The 23922-nt window shown below is 44.1% G+C and overlaps 1 protein-coding gene and 1 non-coding gene across 2 annotated transcripts in view; one reads left to right on the top strand and one right to left on the bottom strand.

Annotated features, from left to right (window-relative positions):
* Nucleotides 1–23922, bottom strand: part of Cacna2d3 (calcium voltage-gated channel auxiliary subunit alpha2delta 3) — a gene marked incomplete at its 5' end in the record, with an annotated part of 864940 nt that overhangs the window by 204050 nt on the left and 636968 nt on the right. The window contains 3 exons of the mRNA XM_048801015.1: nucleotides 13990–14064; nucleotides 19992–20072; nucleotides 21569–21640. Of these exons, the coding sequence (XP_048656972.1) occupies nucleotides 13990–14064; nucleotides 19992–20072; nucleotides 21569–21640 (228 nt within the window). The remainder of the gene's footprint in view (nucleotides 1–13989; nucleotides 14065–19991; nucleotides 20073–21568; nucleotides 21641–23922) is intronic.
* On the top strand, nucleotides 8441–8547 carry LOC125616279. Its single transcript, XR_007346913.1, has one exon. It is a non-coding gene; the product is annotated as a U6 spliceosomal RNA (small nuclear RNA).

The following is a 23922-nucleotide window of genomic DNA, read 5'->3' on the forward strand; positions in this document are numbered from 1 at the left end:
TTTTTTTTTTTTTTTTTTTTTTTTTTTTTGGTACCAGGGATTGAACTCAGGGGCACTCAACCACTGAGCCACATCCCCAGCCCTACTTTGTATTTTATTTATAGATAGGGTCTCACTGAGTTGCTTAGCGCCTCGCTTTTGCTGAGGTTGGCTTTGAACTCGAGATCCTCCCCTCTCAGCCTCCCAAGCTGCTGGGATGACAGGAGTGCACCACCCCACCTGGCTCCTATTTTAAGGAGGAGCAAAGTTTCTTGGAATTTGCAGTTACAGACACCTCAGTGCTTGCTTCTCGGATTTTCTCTTGTTGGTCTGCTTGTTATTGTCTGGGTAGTTAACATTCTAATTAATAACTCTCCCCCAAAAGCCTGCTGCAGATGGAGGAGGTGAAGAGTCTCATTCTGCCTTGAGCTTCCACTTCCTGTGTATTCCCACTCCCGTCGAGATGGCCCTTTAAATTATATAAAGATGTGCATCGCATGGAGAAAAACAATTGATCAATGAGATGACACTGGGCAATGACAGAAGCCAGCACTCATGGCTCAGCCTCGCAGTATGGTTAGGGTTTGCATTCTTGAGCCCAGGCTAGTAGCTAGCAGCTGAGGCTCATTTCCCCGAAGCGGGGAGGGAGGGGAGGTGCCGACAAATCTATAGGAATTTTTAAGAGATCATTATTCAACACATTGCCTGTAATTACATTTTGATGAGCTTTTTATTGCTAATTCATCATCCAAGATGGGGCATTCTAGATATGAAATTAATCTAGTAAAACAAGGGGTCAGAGTGGGTCCAGAGAAAAGGAAAGCTGTTCTCATCCAATCCTTTCGCCAAACAATAAAGCGACAGAGTATTCCTATCTCTAAACCAAACATCCTTGCAACGCCTACTCTGGATCAAGAACTGCAGAAAGCCATGCTTCCCGGTGGTCCTCAATACAGATGTGGATTCTCCGAGCAGCCCAGTGTGACAGAGATGCACACGCAGGGGCCGGAAACTGAAGGGAAAGTGAGCCTGATGCCATCATGTTAAAGTCAATGTCTATGTGGGTGCACTCAAGATCGTTTGAAAGCCTAGTCTAGAGCTAATCATTTTGCAGAGAAATAGTAGTCCAGTTCTCTCAGAAGCAGGTCCCATGACCCGGATGCCTGTGCAAGGTTTTTATCAGAGAGGGGTTCCCAGGACACACTTGCAGACACATGGCATCCCAGGGATGGGAAGGCAGAGAAGAGAGGACGCATCATCATGCATACTGCCACTGCAGGCAACTGGAGCTTCAACCCACCGGGAAAGCTCCCAGAGAAGGTCACATGCCTGGGAAATAGCCCACCTGAGAGGTGGCAGCACTCTTCAGTCTTTGGTGGAGGGATGCTAATTCCTTGGCGCATCTGGTCGCTGCATGCCTGGGAAGAGGGACTCCAGAGCCTGCGCCAGGGGCTGGCAGCTTTGAACCAGGCTGCACTTGCAGGGATGGTGGGGGCTGAGAGGAGAGGAGAGCGAGCATCAGCAGTGACTGCTTTGCTAAGTGCAGTACGAGCAGAGGCTTGTCAATAAAAATCCTTCTTTGAAGGTCTTGTCCTAAATCTACGGGAAGATTCCCATGCTTGGCATAGTGAACATCTTCATGCCTCAGGGTCTTTGCACAAACTGTTCCCCCACCCTGGACCAGTCTCCATAATCTGCACAGAGATTTTTTTTTCCTTCTCATCCTTCAGGGCTCAGTTTAAACCACCACTCCTCGAAAGGGCTCTCCCTGAACATTCAACTACAGGAAGTGTCACTTCTTAATTTTTGTTTTCTCATATCCTTTTGGAGAGCGTATCCACAGTATGTCATGCTTTTTATTTATCCATTTATTTATGAACTTAAAAAAAAATAACATAACAGGTGCAGTGGCGCACACCTGTAATCCCAGTGGCTCAGGTGGCTGGGGCAGGAGGATCATGAGTTCAAAGGCAGCCTCAGCAACAGTGAGGCACTAAGCAACTCAGTGGAGACCCTGTCTCAAAATAAAATACAAAAAAGGGCTGGGGATGTGGCTCAGTGCTAAAGTGTCCCTGAGTTCAATCCCTGACACTAAAAAAAAAGGAAATGAGCAATTTACTCATCCAGGTCCCCGTCTGTATTCCCAAGTATGCTAGACTGTGTCAGAAGTCATGACCTCAGGCTTATAGGAGGTAAACCAGCATGCAGCAGGGTTCCCAAGCCACGTGGTACACAGTTAGACACCAAGTGCTTTTATAAATTCTGCTTCTTGCCAGTACTTCCACCCATGGAGCCTGATAACATGGTATTTCATGGTGCACTCAATTTCTTATAAGTGGGTCTTCTCTCCCCATTCATCTGTCATTGTATCTCCTTTGAACCAGGCCCTGGATATGCAAGGGTGAGCAAAATGCAATCTGACCTGCATCTACAGGTTCCTTGCAGCACGGGGAAAGACCAGATGTGTCACGATAGTTCTGCAATGTACTAGGGAGCCCAAATTCAAAGGCTGGAGTGAGAAGCCTAGTGGGATAGGAGCATATTTCTCTGGGGCTGATGTAGGGCCAGGCAGGGGATTAAGGGGAAGAGATTTTTGCAGAAAAGGAGTGGGTTGGGGATGTGAGGCTGTGAGCTTCCTGAGTGGAGGGATCACAGTCATGCCCAGCAGTGGTTCCCAGACTGTGGGATTCTGTTGCTGAATCTGTCAGGTTGTTTTGGTTGTAAGCCATAGATACCAACTCTTAATCACTGAACAAAAGAGGAATGTATTGGAAGGGTATATGGAAATTCTCCACTGTTCATACAATGGCTGCAAATAAATGAATTATTAAATAAATAAGCAAAGGAACTCCCTCTTTCCACTTCCCTTTTCCTTCCATCCGTCCTTCTTTCTTTCTTCGTGCTCTCTTCCTTTCCTGGCAGAGTAATGACTTAAGAGAAATAAACCTCCCATCTCCTCCTACCTTGGTTTTAGTCAGGACCCCAGCAGGAAGTTCATGGCACTCACTGTCAAGCTGGTTAATTGAGGAGGATTTAATAAAGAAGCCAACGTGAAGTTATGGGTAGGATGTAGAAAACTACAAAAATGGCGCAGTTCCCCGAAGCTGGACACAGTGGGGACCTTTTCTCCCACTCTGCAGGAAGGGACAGAGGAGGAGCAGATGCGTGAACCAGAGCAAGAAGGCCACAGACACAGGCAGGCTTATGTGACTTTAGGTTGGGAGCAGCCTGTCCCCGAGGACACGAGGATGAACACATGTCCTAACCCTCATCCTCTCTCCATTTCTTGTGTGTGTCCCCACAAACCCCGCCCACAGTCAGATTGAGGAACTGCACCCCATGTTGCATGCAGATCAGGATCCAGGAGCAAGGGGAGAGGTTTGCAGAGGCTGAGGGAGGCCCCCACTCAGAGGCACGTCCTTGGGGAGCCTGAGAACTCAGAACTGGGGCAACTTCTTTCCACTGCATAAGTTAATAAGTTAAATTACATGAAAAACCACTTTGTCAATGCCTGCCTTCCTTCCTTCCTTCCTTCCTTTCTTTCTTTCGGTGAAGAATGGCCCACATCTATGACAAACACATTCATTGACTAAAGCATCAGGGACCTTTTCTCCCCCTTCCTTTATACATTTACCTATTTAATTTAATTAAAACTCATATTGTCTATGGACCAAATAAGCACTCATGTACAGGATGCTATGACAACATAAACATACAAAACATAGCAAGGTAGGGTGCTCAGCACAGAGCCAGTCCCTTAACACCATAGGTAGCAAATACATTATTGCTGATCCCTTGTACACCATGTCCAGCATCCAGAGGATATCAGTAAAGTACACTGAATGTATGGAACTGGCTCTCCTAGTCCATCTATTATTCCCAGAGTGTCCAAGCACATCTCCTCACAAAACATAGAGGCCATGGGTTTCTGAGGTTTGCAGAACCCAACATACATACTGCTGACAGAATCCTAAGCACCTACTGACTTCCCTAGTCCTCAAGAACAGGAGGTGTCACTTCCCTTCCCAGAGCTGACATGCTGTCACTCAAGGGTCCAAACTGGGCAGTTCACACAGTGCTGTCAACAATTTCAGCAAGAAGGCTGCATTCAGGGCTCTTTGCTAAATGATGTATTTTAAAAGTTACAGGCTCGCTCCAATGGGGTCGCACCATCTTATTTATTTTTCCTCAGAGAACACACTCCCCTGAGCAGATACACTTATTAAATATCACTTAATTCTTTTAAACAACGGGATGGATTCAGATCAGGCCTAGGCAGGGTCACCTGGGCAGTTCTGAGGCTGCATGAGGTCTGGCCAGTCGCCGGCTGGCTGCCTGGAACCCGCGCGTGGCGGTACCTGTGCGCCACCTACTGGGCAGTTTCCTTCAGTTCATTAGCAACCTGAGAGCTGAGGGCTTGGAGGCTGGCTTTGTGCAATGAGCTTCTTTTAAACAGAGACTTCCTCTACCTGCCTGTAGGTCTCCATTAGCTAGTACCGTGCTTGAGGCAAGAACCACCTGATGAATGTTTGCAGGCAAGCAGGAGGGTGGCAGGCGGGGAGGGGGACAGAAAGAAAGGCGCCCCTGACATAGCAAGAGCTCCATATATCTTCGATGAAAGAATGTGTGGCACCTGCACCTCTTATGTATGGGAGGAACTTGGCACCCAGGCTCTAATCGTCAGGTCCAGGAAACACCATTGAAATAATTCTAGTATTTACTGACTACCCGCTTTGCATAGTGAAGACCCACAGCGTGTAACAGGGAGAAGTTAAGCACCTAGGAGGGATGAGTGACCCAAGGAAACTACAGCAGGGGACATGCCAGAGAGTGATGAGGATAGAGCATCGCTACTCTGAGGTGACAATTGAGCTGGGAAAAGACAAGCAAAATGCAGTCATGGTGCATCTGCTAGAGGAGAGCCGGCACAAGTATTTGAAGCAGGAGACAGCTGAGAAAGGGGACAAAAGGGCCACCGTGGAGGATATCATAATTATATAAAGATCCCATTCAGACCTCAAGTCTAAAAAAAAATTTTTTTTTGAATTCTATAGAATCTGTTCACATGACCCACTGTTCAAATTAAGTCACCTTGATTAGGCAAGAATTCAGACAGTGCCCCTACCTTTTAAATTCCTACTGGTGTTTGACAAGCACTCTCTGATTATGATTCAACATATATTTACATAGACCCATGGGAATGTGAACTTAGTGCCACATGAGAGGACTAAAGCATGGTATGAGTGTATTTCCATTGATTAGCCTGTCCATGTGTCAATCAATGTATTTGATAATCTTCTAGAGGGTCCATCTATAACCAATGTAGCAAACAGGGCACAGAAAAACAAAGATCAAAGATATGTAAAAGAACAAAGAAGCAGAATTAATATAGAGGGGCAATCAAGGAGTGATGTAGAGAAGGGTCAGCGGTGGCTGGAACAGCAGTACTGAGTTCCAGAAGCATAGGTAGATGCTCCAATGGGTTAGGAAGATGACACCATTATCTGCAGAATCTGGCCTTGTTAGAGAGTTAGCCTGAGTTTTCCAAAATGTCAGACATGGCTTTGATGCCTGAGGATCCTGATCTATGGGACCTGAGAACTCAGGCTTCCCCTGGCTAATGTTTCCCACCTGTTGGCCTCTGAGGTACAGTTTGTTTAGGAGTTGAACCTGGACAGGAGTGGTGGTGCACACCTGTAATCCCAGAGGCTTCAGAGGCTGAGGCAGGAGGATCACAATTACAAAGCCAGCCTTAACAACTTAGCAAAGCCCTAAGCAATTCAGGGAGACCCTGTCTCTACATAAAAATGCAAAAAAGAATTGGGGATATGGCTCAGTGGTTAAACAACCCTGGGTTCAATCCCCTGTACAAAAAAAAAAAAAAAGATGGATCTGCTTTATAAGTGAACCCACATGACTGAAGTGGCCCGAGCTTCCCAGTCAAACTTGGAAGCCCATCTGCCTTGGTCATGAAACCAGTTTCACTTCAATTGGCGACAACCTCTCATTCTATCCCTTGGGGCTGGAGAGGCCACAGCATGGCAGGGGGCAGTAGCCACAGAGGAGGAGGTTGACTGGCCACAGACTATTAGTACAGACTTCCGGGATAACATAAGTGACGGGGCAGCAGTGGTGTTGGTAGAGTTTATCCTACTCCACTTTAAGGAACAAGAGGTCCTGTCATCTATTTTATCTAGAAAGATCCAAAGTGTCTGGTCACACTCTAGACCTGTGTTGTCCCTTACATAGAGCACAGCCACATGTGGCACCTGAGAACCTAAAACACTAGTCTGAGTTGATGTGTTGTATTTCCACCAGACTTCAAAGACTGGTATGAAAGAAATCAAAATATCAGTCAGGCATGGTGCACACCTTAATCCCAGTAGCGCAGGAGGCTGAGGCAGGAGGATTGTGAGTTCAAAGCCAGCCTTAGCAACTTGGGGAGACACCATCTCTAAATAAACTATGAAAAAGGTCTGGAGATGTAGTTTACTGGTTAAATGTCTCTGGGTTGAATATTTGGTACTCACACAAAAAAGAGTAAAATATCATATTAATAATTTGTATATTGATTATATTTTGAAGCACCAATATTTTGTACAGTTGGGTTAAATGAAATATATTCTTAAACTCAATTTCACCTGTTTTTTTTTTTTTTTTTTACTCTTTTAGATGTGGCTACTAGGAAATTTTTAAATTACACAGGCAGCTCAAGTTTGTGGCTTCCACTGTGTTCTCACTGGGCAGTGTTAAGTCTAGACAGATTCTAACTATAACCATCCCAGGATTGTCCTGGTCCTCAGCCATATGGCTGCACAGAGCAGGCATCTGGGTGGCCCCCACCCTTCCACCACTCTCCCTCCCACTTTCTAAAGAGCCAGCATAGCAGAGTGAATTTAAGACGTCTCAACTGATCTGGGTGAGGGCTCCTGGTTCTGGTATTTTACAGCTGTGTGATTTATAGAGGTCACATATTCATTCTGTGCTTTTGGCTTCCTGTCTGTAACATACTGACCTTGCTTGGAGCACCCCAGGTCCTTAGCTTGGCACTCACAGTTATCTGAGCTGCCTCCTAGATGGGGCTCCTCCCATACCTCCCTTCCTTCTGTCCTTCCCTGAGCCTCTGGACTTTTCTGAGGCACCTGCAACCTAGGTTTCCATTAGCTAATGACACAAAGCATTAAAATATGGACAATACTCAGTGGCTGTCCCATGAAAAGGGGTCAAGGAAAGTTTGAAAAACACACCAAGATCCACAACAGTGAAGAGAGAAAAAAAACAACAACTGCATCTCCTTAAACTCTTAAACTCTTATGCATTCCTTTCGTTTTTTGACTTCTTTGGGGGCACATCTATATAACCTCTGTGGGCAGCCTGCCCAGGCCCAGAGCAAAGTGAACATTCAATGAATGTCAAAGGAAGGAATGTAAATCCCCTCGCCATCATTGCCACCTCCCACCTCATCACACAATGGCCCATGTGACTGTCAGACTTTCATTTCAAATGGAATCTCTCCAGCATCTTTCCCCATCTCCGGGGCTTGCAGGCACAGAGAAGACAGCTTTGGGCAGATTTCAATGTGGGCTTTGTGGAAATGAGTCCTAGATTTTGACTGTCCAAGGATCCTAGTGGAACCCTGTGACAGCTGGAAGGGAATCTGCTTTGTATTCTCCTGGGGAGTTTGACCAGGTCCACATTTCTGGCCTCCTTGTTGGGAAAGACCTCAATGTAGATGTCTTTTTGTTGTAAAAGGGAGGGGCAGATAGACCATCCAACAAACAAAAATGTAGGTCATGCTAAAGGTGGCACCTTCCCAGTCCTCCCCACCACTACCCCATGCCCTGTTGGGCAAAAGAAAAAGACACATTCAGGGCTCCTTTGAAAAATTCATAATGCTCCAAAAGATGAAGGATAAACAAAGACCAAGAAATGAGATGTACACAGTCACCATACTCTGAAATATCTTTAGCCTGACTGTTAGAGAATGGTACAGATGAAGAAAAAATTTCCAGGTGCGTCATAACTACTGTTAATGGTTTGGATGTGAGCTGTCCCCCAAAAGCTCATGTGTGAGACAATGCAAGAAGGTTCAGAGAAGAAATGATTGGGCGGTAAGAGTCTTAACCCAATCAGTGATTTAATCCCTTAATAGGGATTAACTAAGGGGTAACTGAAGTAGTAGGGTGTGGCTGGAGGAGGTGGGAATTGGGGCATGGCTTTGGGGTATGTATTTGTTATCTGGCAAGTGAAGTCTCTCTCTGTGCTTCCTGATCATGATGTGAGCTGCCACCCTCCATCACACTGTCCTGCCATAATGTTCAGCCTCCCCTCAAGAGCCCTGAGGAATGAAACTGGCCTTCTATGGTCTAAAACCCCTGAAATTGTGAGCCCTCAAATGAACCTTTTCTCCTCTGTAATTGTGCTGGTCAGATCCTGTTAGTCACAGTAGCAAAAAAGCTAAGTGCTCGATTCAGCAGCACACACACTAAAATTGGAACGATATGGAGAAGATTAGCATGGCCCCTTCACAAGGATGACACGCAAATTCCTGAAGCCTTCCATACTTTTGAAATACACATCAAAACTACTCTAAGATTTCATCTCACTCCAGTCAGAATGCAGCTATTAAGACTACAAACAATAATAAGTGTTGGCGAGGATGTGGGGGGAAAAGGCACACTCACATTGCTGGTGGGACTGCAAATTGGTGCAGCCAGTATGGAAAGCAGTATGGAGAATCCTTGGAAAACTGGGAATGGAACCACCCTTTGACCCAGCTATCCCACTCCTCAGTCTATACCAAAAGGACTTAAAAACAGCTTACTACAGGGACACAGCCACATCAATGTTTATAGCAGCACAATTCACAATAGCTAAACTATGGAACCAACCTAGATGCCCTTCAGTGGATGAATGGATAGGGAAACTCTGGCATATATACACAATGGAATATTATTCAGCATGAAAAGAGAATAAAATCATGGCATTTGCAGGTAAATGGATGGAGTTCGAGAATATCATGCTAGGTGAAGTTAGCCAATCCCAAAAAACCAAATGCCAAATGTTCTCTCTGATTTAAGGATGCTGATTCATAATGTGGTGGTGCGGGGGGGGCATGGGAGGATTAGATGAACTCTAGATAGGGCAAAGGGGAAAGGGGGAGGAGGGGAAGGGAGGAGAAATGGGGGTAGGAAAGACGGTGGAATGAGATGGACATCATTCCCCTAAGTACATGTATGAAGACATGAATGGTATGACTCTAGTTTGTGAACACCCAGAGAAATGAAAAATTATGCACTATATGTGTACTATGAATTGTAATCCATTATGCTGTCATACATAACAAATTTTAAAAAAAATCTGACCAAAACAACTAAACAAGAAGCTTTCCTCGAGATGTAACTTTGATCCCACTTGCTATGCTAAGGTTCCACTCCCCATCCAGAGAAAAAGCACCAGCCCCCATCCATGGAAGGGCTTCCTAGCCCACCAGAGAAGGGCTCAGCTGCCACAGCCCTGAGTCTAACGCAGAACTGCTCACATCAAGAACAATAGCTCATTGAATGGACACGGGTGGATCTATCAGAAAGTCAGAAACTGGTGGCAAGGACAGAGTGATTGGGAAAGAGTTGGAGCAGGACTATGCAGAGGCCGCTTACCCCAGGAAAGTGGTCCTTGAGCAACTTTGCGGTTTAAACCAGAGTGGGTCTGCTGAGTAAGGTTCTCATGTCTGAGCTGTTTTTGGAGACACTTCATGATTCACACCCAAATCATACAAGACGAAAAAAAATACTGGATGAAATCAAGCCAAACATTAAGTTTGGGGGAAAGATTTTTATTGGACAAATTAGAAAAATATTGGTATTGTGCTTCAGAGAAACCCACTTCTTTCCTCTGGCTGCAGGGGCAGAAACAACTTCAGTGGCAGATGGAAAGGGAACAGGAGTTGTTTGAAGTGAGCTTGCTCCATCCTCCCCAGGCTGGCCGCAACCCCATGCTCACACCCACCGTGCTAATCTGGCAGCCTTGGCCAGAACCAAGTGGAACGTCCATTGATAGTAAGGACTCAATTATATGGCTGGGTTATGGAAGAGGCAAGCGGGACTTGAATGAAGACTCCCTGCTTGGACCAGTCAGGGAAGCTGCCTGAAGTTGGTTGTTCGCAGCTGAGCTCCAGAGTTTGGCCAAGTGGATTTATGTCCCTTGTAGATACCATCCGCTAGAGGAAGCCCAGAAGGCACTACCATCCTCCAGAAGAACCCAAAGTGATAGTGTGTTTTAGTCCGTTTTTTCGCTGCTGTGACTAAAGGACATGACCAGCACAATTGTAGAGGAGGAAAGGTTTATTTAAGGGCTTATAGTTTCAGAGGTCTCAGTCCATAGACAGTTGGCTTTCTTCCTCAGGTCTCCAGGTGAGGCTGAACAACATGGCGGAAGAATGTGGCAGAGGGAAGCAGCTCACATGGTGATCAGAAAGCAGAGAGAGATATCTCTACTAGCCAAATACAAATATATACCCCAAAGCCACGCCTCCAATGCCCCACCTCCTCCAGCCATACCCCACCTGCCTTCAATGACAACTCAATTAATCCCATCAAGTGATTATTTCACTGAGTTAAAGCTTTCATAACCCAATCATTTCTCCTCTAACCCTTCTTGCATTGTCTCATACATGAGCTTTTGGGGGACTCCTCATATCCAAACCATAACACAGTGAAAACAGCGAATCTGAGGGAGCTCTTCAATCATTTATCTTCTGAGTCCCTAACAGGTGCTGAGTGGATTAGCAGAAAGGGAAGAGGGGAAAAGTAGAAATAAGTGATGAATACAGGTACAAATTAGCAGCATGTCCGTCCATGCCAGGCCCTGGAGTATCCATGCAAACTAAGTCTTTTTTTTTTTTTTGGCTACAGGGGATTGAACTCAGGGGCACTCCACCACTGAGCCACATCACCAGCCCTATTTGGTATTTTATTTAGAGACAGGGCCTCACAGAGGTGCTTAGTGCCTTGCTTTTTCTGAGGCTGGCTTTGAACTTGCAATCCTCCTGCCTCAGCCTCCTGAGGCACTGGGATTATAGGCATGGGTCACTGGGCCCAATGCAAACTGAATTTTAAGATCAACATCATTCTTCAGTTTCTATGGCTTCTAATTATTCTAAAACAAACCAACAAACAAAAACCCCAGTTCTTTCTTCACTTAGCAAGGCTCCCATGGAGCTTCATAGTACAGATGTCTATTAGTGGACCAGAGTGGGCCAAGATTATTATAGAACCACACCTGAGACAGAGATATGGGAAAGCCAGGCTTAGACAAAGTCACAAGAGACCAAGATTATTTGCTTAGGGCAAACCATGTGACTCTAGAGACTCTGTATCTACACACGTTGTATATGCACACATACCCATGAGGCCCTTGCCAATGCTTATTATAGCACTCTACACCAACTGAATAATCCAAATGTGTCCTTTAGAGGTCCCCTAAGCATCCTTCACCACCACGTCCTCCCAAGCTTTAGAGTGACTGAATAGAGTTCAATACAACCAGGATAACACACACACAAGGTGCCGGAATAACCACCACTGACCCCAAGGTGTCTTGGGGTCTGCTTTGCTACCCCAGATTCTTGGCTTGCATTATTCCATTTATTCTAACAACCAAGCAATGAAACATACATTCTGATTATGGCAGGTTTATCAGGGACAAATGATGCTCAGAGAGGCTGTGTAACTTGCCTGAAGTCATAGAGCGGGGATATATCAGAACTAGAAATTAAGGATGACCAATGTGACACTAAAGTTGAGTTCCTTCCACTTTGCTAAAGTCTTTTGCTTAAGAGGAAGATGCAAAACTTGGAACAGAGTCAAATTACACTTATTGATCATGTTCAAGTGGGCTAATTCATGTAACCCCTGTGGCTGATACCTCTCCCTAAACATCTGGTGGCTCAGAGTAGAGAGGGTCCAGATGAATGGGACAGATGGTCTATTGGGCTGCCCATTCCTTATGTTCTTCTCATGGATCAACTGCAACAGGTTCATCCTGTCATCTCGCTAATGAGATGTGGGGCATTTTCTTGGGCCTCCCCTCCCCATATATGGCACCTTGACCCTGGGTATCATTTTTGGTGAAGCCACACTCAGGTCAGTGTTTGAACAGTGATAAGAACTGAAATGACTTGAATGGGCATTTCTACTATCAAGAGATGAATAGTGTCAGTTGAATGGCCTGCTTTTTAAGGGACCTTTCAGTACCCCCTTAGTCGTCACAACTCTGGAAAGCAAACCAGCTGGTCTAGCTATAAAAAGCCATTTGCTTCATGACCAGAAGATGGAGATACAAAGACTAGACAGACAGTGTGAATAGGCCATGCAGGGGGCAGCTGACCATTTCCATTGCTGCAGAGAGAGGGAGCTACCTGGGTGACTTCTGACATCTGGTTCCATTTCATTCCCTCTTTAAAAGACAATAAATAGGAAGTCAATTCTTCATTGGAGAAGCTTCAGGTTTGATTATTTCTTTAACTCGGTTTCATTCCAACTTGGAGTTTAAAAGCCTGGGAGCCCATGCTTAGCTCACCAAACACGTAACTCCTAAACAACCCCAAAAAGGCAGCCTAGACATGGGTCATGTACCAAGATGTTTAGATACAAATATGTCTTTAGATTTAAATGTGATTCAAAAATTGTCGGTCCTTTCCATCAGACTTTTTAATAATTCTAAGTTATACTTGAAATGAGCTAACGAGTTAATTCAGTCTTTTTCTGATAAAAAAAAAAGACTGTTGCAATTAAATGTTACCATAAGACCCGTCGGGAAGCATGCATATGGGATCCACATGATGTGGTCATGACTCCATTAATACCAGCACGATTAGAGCAAAGTTGGATGATGATGGAGCTCTCACATGAACTGTTTCTAAACAATGACGCAAGCGTGAAGCGCATTGGTCCCCAGAACACTTTGCCAACAGATATTTGCATAGCAGGCTCTGCTGCTATTTTCTAATTCTGATGAAAGTGGGAAAGACGTGGGATGAACAGTATGTATGCATTTATGAACATGCGTGTATGTGTCTTTGCTAAAGAAAATGACTTACACCTTCTTTAAATCACTGTTCACTGTATTACTCTTCATACTTTTAGATCTTCTTTAAAATTAAATACACATACACAAAACCAGAGGGATGTCCTTTTTGCAACATATTGTACCTAGTCCCAGGATGGCAGCCGATGGCACCCTTGCTGCCAATGTCCCTCCAGAGTCCAGAGGAGATCCTGCCAGTGGATCTGGCCCCTTCCCTACAAGCCGAGCTACTGTCTGACACTCTACTGTCTTCAATTCAGGGATCTAGGGAGCCTCTATCCAGGGGCCAGGGTTGCTGGCCATGGGCTAACCTAGATTTGGCCTAACCCTGCTCTCAAAGAAACTGAAAAAGATGTGAGAGAAAGAAAGTGGTTTATATATCAGGTCACCAAACAATGCTACTGGGCATGATAACTCAGGTAGGAAATGGAGAACATCTTGCTTTCAACACAAAAGGTGTAAATACCTTCTACGAATGAGGCACTGGGTTTAAACAATGTAATTTGGAATGAACTTTTAGGAATCCTGAGGTTCAATTTGTTGTAGTAAGTGTGACTTATAATAGTGAGTCTGAGGCTTGATTATGAGAGTCTATTTATTGTATAAAAAGTACCTATAATAATGGATTTCAAGCTGTCTAGGGTTAAACAAAAATTTCCAGATATTCACAGATCATTATTGAAATAAATACATAAATACACTTAGATAGATGTGGCTTTATAGATAAAAACATAATAGGGAAAATACTTATCCTACGTTATTGACATGTGTCAAAATACTAGTTATAAACTATTAACCTTTACAATATTATGAATCGTGTAGTTTTAAAGGGAAAATTGCCGTAAAGCACCATCATCGTAGAACTTGAAGAAAGTCTCGTAAAATCACAAAAGGGAGAAATGCAGACATGAGTATTTCTCTTACCAGAGGCCTGAGTTCTGGATGTGTCAGGATATATCCATTATTTGTGATTGCAAAGGCATAACCGTGAATCCCCAACTGTAAAGAGGAAGCGAGAGAGAAACCTTCATTAGCTTGCTCCCTGGCGAATTCACAAAGCAGAAAGCAGCCCGACATTTAGTAATTTACAGCTTAAACTTGGCATTCATAACCCTTATCAGCACAATATTTCATTAAAATGAATGCAAGGCACTGATCCTTGACATTTGGTGGAAATGAAGACCTGTCACAGGATAAGCTCCGTAAATAGCACAATTTAAAATGTCACAGTCCCACGTTGGCATCCGAGGGCTTGATTTTGATTTATTTAAAACAAAAACAATTACTTTTTTTTTTGTTAACAACCAACTGGCTAATGTTTCTGGAAAGACCTTAGGTCCAAAGTGAACAGCGCTTTTTTCAATCCAGCATTTTTTCTCTACATAAAAATAAAGAAGGGGTCCTCACCCTGCCTCACTTTTAGGTTTCCTAAAATCCCAGACCCTTAGGAGCCATCTCAAACACACTCTCCCCTGGGCTGTCATTTTCCCTAATTCTTCAAGGATAAAAGTGTCCCCACCAGCCTCTATAGGAGCCTGCCAACCCCTTTATATCCTTTAGTCTTTAAATTGTGTGACTGCCAACTCTTTCTTGCATGCTTCTACCCTCACAAAGCCTGGGTAATTTTCTATGCAGAGCCTCACTTAATTTATGTTTTCTGACTAAATGGGACTATGGGAAATAGTTTGTGAGCAATGAAATGTTTTATTAGCTTAAAAAAGTATGTAATCAAATTTAACACTGCACTTATTTAAATAATAATCCCGGCTTTTTGACAATATTTCTATTACACAGTTGACTGCACCCATTGGCTACAATAAATTTACCTACAAATCATTCATGTATTAAAATGGCCTCTGGCATAAAACCCATACTGATCTCTCTCTCTCCAATAAAAGAAAACGTAACCCACTTTTTTCCAGAGCAGTTTAAAGGGAGAGGAAAATAAAAATTTCTCTCTCTCTCTCTCTCTCTCTCTCTCTCTTTCTCCCCCAAGGAGTAAATCTGAGCCCTCACTATTATTTTGCTTTAAATTCTCTGCCACTCATATTCTTGGATATGATACTATTTAAATGATCCAGACAACAGAGTTTAAAAGCCAGGAATGACCCTGTCTGCTTGTTAGCTTAACGTCAAGGTGATGTGAAATTAACTTCAGCGAATTTAACACTGGCAATTAAAAGTTTCCATTGCATTACATAAAGCAAACATGCACGTGGTTGTCAAGGGCGACAGACGTTTTTCTCCTGGAGTTACCTTGCACGGCAAGTCTTAATAAGATTCTACTTGACTCTAATGATAAAAGTATATTTCATTATGCTGTGAAAGATAAACTAGAGATTTCCTATCCTTTGAGATGTATATCATCTCTTTTCATCTTGTCTCTTGGAAAAATGTCAGACACAGTCAACACTGCATTAATTACCATGATTATATTCTAGTTTAATATGGGCTGGGAGGGTCAAAAAGGACTCTTTAAGAGTTTGGCTTTTTCCATTCAAGGTAAAGGTGGTACTTGATTGGAAATTCAAACCTCAACATCAGACCAAACAAATGGTATTTTACAGTCAGCTTATAGTATTCCGTGTGTCCTCCTGTTCGCGACTTTGGCTCTTGTTTTGCTGGTGGGTCTCAAGAGAAGGTGGAATCCTCACCCATGATCTGTACTTTTCTCATATAGCATTTATCAGAATGATAATAATCCATTATTCATGAGGTTGATCTTAAGTAATCAAGGCATCAGTCAAGGTCTTCAATGGCTTAATACCCGCCTTCTTCTGCCAGAAGACAAATTCCATGAGGGCAAGGTCTTACCATGTGGTTAAAAATATATATTTTAATATATATGGGGGAGTGGTTGGGATGGAGGGAAGTGGAATAGGAAAAAGAACAAGGAGAAAAGAAAGAAAAAACGTAGCACCAATTCACTGTTCCCTCTCTGGAGTGCAGAAGAGCTGACCTTCCTGCCTCATGTCCTTCACTCGCTGTCTAAATTCCATCTCTGCTTCCTCATCACCCTTTCAGGCTTCAAGCTACTACACTCTGCCTTTGCCCCCCTGCCATCCCTCAAGATGCCACCCAAACTCCTCTCTCTACAGTGGCCAGGGGCCTCCTAACTGTCTAACCCTGCAGCACATTTTTCCAGAATCTTCCTCCCTGACACTGTTCCCTGAGCTTCCAGCCCCACCCTTCTCCTCTTGTAGGATCTTCTCTGTCCCTTCCTGAAACTCATTCTCCCTCAGTTTCTGTCCCCAGGGCTTTCCTCTGCCTTACTCTGTACTCCCTCTGTAAGCTCCCGTCACCCATAGGCTGCTACCTCCTGATCTCTTCTGCCTCCCTTGTCTCCTGCTGGGTGTTGGAGCTCTGTTCCTGGCCATCCCTTGGGCACCTGGGCTTACCCAGAAGGACAGAGGCTCCTTCCCCTTCTGGTCCGGTCGCTGGCCCTACCACCCACCCAGATTCCCCAGGTGAAAAACTAGAGAGCATCGTGCTTAGCCTCTTTTTGCTCTTTCATCTCCAACCCCTTATTCCAAATAACCACTGAATGTTTCTACTTTTTCCTTCTAAGATATTCTTCAGATTCACTCCTGCTCCCCGACCCTGGCACCACAATATTAATTCAATTGATTTCTACAATAGGTCTCACTCCTCTTCCTGCCGCAAAGACTAAGTAACTCTGACCATGAGGCTCACCTGGGCAAAGCCCACAAAAGTCTCTTTTGTATGTCAGGTAGTCTCTGTGGGTCTGTCTATCGGGTATCCCTGGAGTCTGTCCCTTACCTCGGTAACCAAACTGCCTGCCTCTCCCTACTGCCTCTCAGGGCACACAGCAGTGACACCACCTGCAGTTACTTCTCCCACCAAGACCTGTTCTCACAGCTGCCCACATTCTCATCCATGCCACATGCTTAGCCCCCAACTCATCTTCCATGAAAAGTCTCTCCTGACCCTCTCGGCTCTCTTCTTTCTATACCTTGTTCCCATAAAACCCTGAACAAATTCTCATTACTACCTTTACCCTGATGTATAAAAATGCTGGACTTTCTTTCTTGCCTCCCAACCCTAGCTAGTTCTCCTTCCTTCCTCTGGCTTGTTTCTAAAAAGCACCCAAGGACAACCCTCTTCTTTGTAAAAGTAAGCCACTTCTTTCATCTTGGATGTCTACAGCCCCTAACACAATGGCAAGCACGTGGCAGGTGCTCAGTTAAAGTCTGCATGTATTGTAGACATTTATCACTTTAGTCAAATCTTATCTCTTTCATTTTGGAAAGTTCAAACTGGAAGTTAGCATTCAAAAGGAATCCAAGGAAGCTGATCTGCTCTGGCACATGCAGAGCCAGACCTTCTCCACCTTGTACCTGAGAGTCTTGCTGACATTTAAAACCATCCAGTTAAAATCCTTCCCAGAACATTCTGAGAAAATGGCATCAGAATGTTCTGTCTGTGGGTTGGTGGCACTTAGGTGTTATCTGATGTAGGTGTTAAGAAGAGAAACTCTGCAAACCTCTGTATGCATTCTGTGCATGAATCTGTCCCAGAATCAAAAGCTCATAATATGACAATGGCCAACCCTCGGGTTTGGCCACAAATCAATACGTTGATGAAATCCCAAACTGATGTTTCATCCAAAATAGAGCCAGTCTTCCTGTCCATTCTCATGTGCAGTCCCGTGGAGTAATAGAGAACAGATTGGACACAAGGCCTTCCAGCACAGGGGGCTGCCAAATGGGCCCTGGACCTGAAGCCTGCTCCCCTGGAGGCCGGGAGCCGCCCAGACCCCAGCCTGAGGAAAGGAGCATTTCCCTTCCAAGAGGAGGGCCTTTGGGCTAATGAAGTGAACCCAATTATAAAATGGCTCATTATGGTAACAGAGGCCGTGGTGTCTGGAAATTATTGCTGGGGTGTCTGGAATTCTTAATAAAAATTACAGGAAGTCTGATCACTTGTGGGAAAATCTATGAAGTTGAGGGAGAAAGAAAGAATTCTATCTTCTGGGAAAACCCCAAGAGCCAAGAACTGACTCATCTTTACAAGGTGTTAATGAGAAGGGCAAGGTCCAGACCGAACCCTGCTCCCTGGAGCTCTCCTCTCCTGGTTATCCCTGGTGGACATGCGCACCTTTCCCAAGGCTCTCCACGGTAACCAGAGGAGGGAAGGATGTCTTAGGTCCATGCATGCTATTTCTGGGTCTGATTTCGAGTCTGGCCCTTGGGAAAGCGTAAAACTCAAGTGCTTGGCATTTCAAACCCTGCCGGTTAATTTCCTGTAGCGAACTTTCCCCTATTCTCTTGGTATGCTTTGTTTCATTCATCTTTTACTAGGTGGGCAATGTTAAAAAAAAAGTTATTTCAAGTATCTTCAAATAAAAAGGAGACCAAATGGTACCCACTTCATGGAAGTGGAATAAGGATTCAAATGGGAATAATTCATAGAAAGTACTTTGGATAACACCCCACTTTGCAGAAAGAAGTTCAATAAATATTCTATTGTATTTTACTTATTGCTATAATTTTATTTTAACTTTTTAACTATTGTTCTAACCATCACGATTATTAATGTTCTTACTTTTCTTAGTGGCACCGGAGTTTTTAGAGGCTAAAATCATGCATGGCTTTTCCACCTGCAAGCTACAAAACTTGGCAAGGTGTTGAAGATTTCTATGCCTTAGTTTCTTTAGCTGTAAAATGGAGGCAAAATAATATCTACCTATTATGAAGACCTAATGCTATAAAGAGCTTAGCACATTGCCTGGTACTGGAAGCTTTGAGAAACTGACCTATAAAGTAATTGTTAATGTTTCCATATTATATTTATTCTTCCTTGATTTATCAGGCACAAAACAAGTTGAGTCTGCACTCTTTAAAGGTAACTGAATCTCCCCTCCTCCCACCCCTGGCTTTTAGTTTCTGGGTACCTACTGTTTCTAACACTGGATTATGTAGGTTTTGATCAACCAGAAGTCTTACATGCATCTGGAAACTTAACTCCAACTTTAAAAGTCTCGGTAGATGAAACTGGCTGTCACTGTTTGACAGAAGGAAAACAAAGAGTTTGTGGGAGTTGTCCCTACCACTGCATGGACAATAAATCTGGGAAATCTCCAGAGTTGCCACTGTCTTCCTCTACCTGAAGCCCAGAAAGGCTGATGGGCCTCACTACTGAGATGAAATCAGGTCTCAGCAAATAAGGCAAGATGGCTTAGGAAGGAGCTCCTGGCAGCCAACAATCCCAGATTCCTGGCCATTCTCCAAATGGAGGTAAAAGGAACTCTCACTAATCTATGAGTGGGCCCCAGATGGGCCAGTGGTCATCTTGGTGCTGGGGGAGGAGGGAATACATGTGCTTTCAACTGGTGTCCCTGAGTCAGTGCCACCTCAGCCCATGAGCACAGGGGGTGGTGCTCTGACCCCTCTCACACCCCTATACTTAGAGGGCCCTAGGGCAGTCCTAAGTGCCTGGATTCCACCTTAAGTGGACCCTCCTTCCCGCTTGTTGATCGGCTTCCCTCTCCATTAAGGAATTGACAGAGTTCTCTGCATGGGATCCAGGAACTCTGTGCTGTCTTTTTGCAAAACACACCAGTCACGTCAATACCGTGTGTATGCAAGAAAAACACAAGAGTGTGTGCTGGGGTGGCCATGGTTGACGTTTGATCTGAGATGCTGCCCTTCTTGGCTAGCAACATTTTATGATTTCACATTGATTTGTTAATACGAGGTTAAAGGGGATAATAAGGAAAAATAGGGGCAATTTGAATTAAAAAAAAAATACTGGTTAAGTAACTTTGCAGATGGTCCAAGGTCAAGGCAATTGGTGATGATGGTGGCAAGAACATGCTCTAAAGGGATGTTTGGAGCCTTACTTCTGTGGACAGGAGGCTCCTCGCCCCTTGTGGCTCTGATTTCCTTAGTTAGGGCATGTGTTACCTTGTATTTGGGGATGGTCTTCAGCAGCTCTTTCACTGGGACATCTGTGCCAACCACACCCAGAAGAATGCCCTTGGATCTCTGTGGAAAACATGGAACAACAATAACAGCAAGTTAACTTGGCAAGAGAAAAAGGACCTTGTGAGGAGACCCTTGCCATGGATCGCTGTCCAGCAACTCCTCCAAACTGATAGAGACTGAGGACTCACCCAGATCTCCAGGAAGGACTTCTCCTATCCTCTATTCTCCACCCACAATGTTTCTAGCCAAGAAGGGCAGCATCTCAGATCAAACATCAACCATGGCCACCCCAACACACACTCATACCAAGATGCTCTGTCCCCTCCCTTTCCTCCCTCCTGAAAATTAGAAGTTGATATCAAGAGGCACCCCGGGATCATTGGTTAGAAACTCTCATCACGAACTGGTTTCTCTTACGAAAGCTTTTTATAACACAGACATGATGGTGGTAACTGCTTTTTCCATTTACACTGCCATCTGGTGCCTCGGAGAAAGATGCTCAAGGGCCTGGGAGAGATATAATAACCCCAAAGATTTTATCAGCAAGTTGAAACAGAGGACTGAGGTGAAGGAATAGGCCTCCTAGCTTGGAAGGCAGGGAGCTGCAAGTGATTTGCTGGAATGTCCAATGTCGGAAGAGCCATCAGGAAGAATAAGTAAATTGCTGTTGCCTATTCTTAGACAGGGTCTCGCTGAATGGCGTAGGGCCTCAATTAGTTGCTAAGGCTGGCTGTGAACTGGCGATCCTCCTGCCTCAGCTTCCCAGGCTGCTGGGATTAGAGGCGTGCGCCACCACGCCTGGCCTATTCTTTCTTCTAAGGGTTGAAGTGATTTGAAGAGTGCCCCCATAAGTTCTGCCTCTCTTAGAACTTCAGAATGGAATGCTATTTGGAAATGGGTCATTTGCAGATGTATCGGTTAAGGATCTCAAGATGAAATCATCCAGGATTTAGGGTGGGTCCTCAATCTCATACCTGGGTAACTGGTCTCTTTATAGGAGAGAGGAGACAGACATACATGAAAGATGGCCACCCGAAAACAGGCAGAGTGGAAAGAAGCTACCACAAGCTAAGGGGCACCAGGACCCAGGAGTGGGAAGACATGAGGAAACAGGTTTCCCTAGAACCTTCGGGAGAACATGGCCCTGCTAACACCTGATTTCAGATTTCTAGAGTCCAGAACTGTGTGAGAATAAATTTCTATTCTGTATACCACCCCAGTTAGTGGCACTTCATTTCCACAGCCCTAGGAAATTAATACGAAGTTGTTGACTATACATCAAAGAGAAGTCAGTCCATCATAATCCAGGGTCCTTCTGGGCTTCTCCTCCTTTGGTCTTTTAACACATTTTGGGAAGGGGCTGAGATGCTACCAACACTAAGCTGATACCTACTCCAATTCCTCTCAGGGATGTTGGATTTAGAAGTTCTCTGGGTAGGATGAAACATTAAGAAACAGTTGTATACCCTCTATCCTTAGAGGGGAAAAATCACCAGAGCTTGACTGAGAAGTCAACCTTCTTAGCAGCAAGCGGAAAGGAGGGCCACCATACTCACGGTTTCATTCTGCTTACTAAACACGGGCATGGCCACTGTGGTCATCAGGACGAGGCCCTGATCATCAGCAAGCTGGATGGAGAGAGAAAAGGCGGTTACTGAGAATGTTCTGGAAACCTCAGTGTTGGAGGCCATCCTGTGACCATCACATCCTGCCCTGACCAGAGGCTGTTGAGAACGGGCCAGCGCCCACCTCAGTCTTAAATAGAGAGCGAGGACAGCATCTTCCTGCCTGATTTGCAGATGAGAGGCTGGCCCCCACCTGGGGCATGGCGTCAGTCACTCCAGCCGATCTGTTGTTCTTTGAGTTCCGCCATTTTGGTTCAAACAAAGCCTTGTCTGAATCACAGTGATCTGTTTTGTTACAACAGATTGATTTTACTGTTTTACTTCCCAGATGTTTATGTTCGATATGTGTGTCAACAATGCTTCTTTTTAATCTAAAAATCAAGGATCAGAAATCACAAGCTGAAAGGGTCTTACAAGCTGCCCTTGCTGGAAACCACAGATTCTGTAAGCATTAATTCTCTCCAAGGTAGGCAAGTCAATGTCCTTTTATCTCTACAGAGTCCCAGTCCCAGATGGAAAACAAACAAAATAAAAAGATGACTTTATCATACAACCCTGACACTCATGACTAAGAAGCTAAACACACCTGGATGGATGACCCATGAGATACTGCACATGATATGTGTCTGTCATCCTGTGTACTTTTCACACAGTGTTGGGAAGCAGGGAGGGAAGAACACCTCCTATGCCCCAGTAACAAATAGGGAAATGGAGTCCTTGAACAATAAGACAAACGTGGTTCTAATTCTCAGCTTTGAACTTTTCTTAAATGCACTAGCTAAGCCTCATGGAATAATGCTCATGATTCCCCAGCATCATCCTCCTGAAGATAAAACACAAAGCCACCCAGCAGGGTACCTGGCATATGGAGGTGCTCACAAGTACTGTTCTCCTTTCCCTGCCTTCAAGGTCACACAATTAGTAAGTGGCAAAGTCACTGCTCACAGGTAGAGACTGGCCTGGTAAGTCCAATAGGAGAGAAATGCTTTCTGGTTTCAACAGCCTGCCCAAGCCCCCAAAGTGAAGCACTCCATGAAGTAAATCCATCATCTTTAGTCTAGAGAGTTTCTGATGCTTCTCTATTCTTCCATAACTATAGTACCATGGGATAACCAGGTATTGCTCTCTCAAACTTCTTGGGAAGAGGTATCATAAATAATAGATCCTGAAATCTAAATGATTGATCCTGCCTGGATGGGCTGGTTTCTTAAGTAAAAGTCATTAGACTCTGCTCATTTTCTCCCATGTTCTTCTAATGCATTCTTGAAGTTACAGGACATCATCACTTGCAGTGTGGTGCATGGGACAGCAACATCTGAGTGCTTGTTAAGAATGCATAATCCCAGCCCCCATTCTATACCCTCTGAATGTGAATCATTATTTTTAGCATGCCTATTAAAGTTTAAGAAGCATTGTTTTAGGGCAATCATTTCTACTTCATCCCTATCAGTAATCATGATAGCTAAAGAAAAGATAATAGGTGTTGGGGGGAAAACATCCCAATAAGAAAGGAAGGAATCTTGTTTTATTTTATTACACATTAATATTTAGATGGGTCTACCCTCCTTTGTGAAAAGTAAGATGAGGGAAATCTCATTGTCCCTAAAGACCAGGAACTCAAGGAGTCATGGTTAATTCTATGCTTATCTGGGATAGTTCATGGTGCTTACTCATCTGATCAACCACCATGCTAGGTAGTTGCTGGGAAGATATTTTTTTTTAATATTACAGAGATTTAAATTAGCACACTTCAAGTAAAATAATGCAGGTGGGTCTCACCCAGTCAGTTGAAGTTCTTCAGAGAAAAGACAGGGCCCAAAGAAAGAGGAATTCTTCCTCTAGTTTGCTTTCAAACTAAAAATGGCAACATCAACTCTTGCTGGGGTTTTCAGCTTTCGAGCCTGCCTTACAGATTTCAGAATTGTCAGACTCCATAATCACAAAAGCCAATTCTTGAATATAAGTCCATCTGTCTGTTTCTCCCTATAAATATATATACACATATAAGTGCATATGCACAGACATACATGTACATATATACACATAATACAGAGGCTCTACATACATATATACATATGCATACATATGTTTCTCTCCCTCTCTCTCTCTCTCTCTCTCTCTCACACACACACACACACACACACATGCTTTCTCTGGATAATCCTGATTATATACACAATAATCATATACATGATTACAATAATTATTAGACCAGATAAAGAAGTTTACCGTATCAATATTATCAAATATTACCTTATCAAGAATGTTAACTATGAGAGAATGTT

Source organism: Marmota marmota, unplaced genomic scaffold (assembly GCF_001458135.2).
Source record: "Marmota marmota marmota unplaced genomic scaffold, marMar, whole genome shotgun sequence".
Taxonomy (NCBI): Eukaryota; Metazoa; Chordata; class Mammalia; order Rodentia; family Sciuridae; genus Marmota; species Marmota marmota.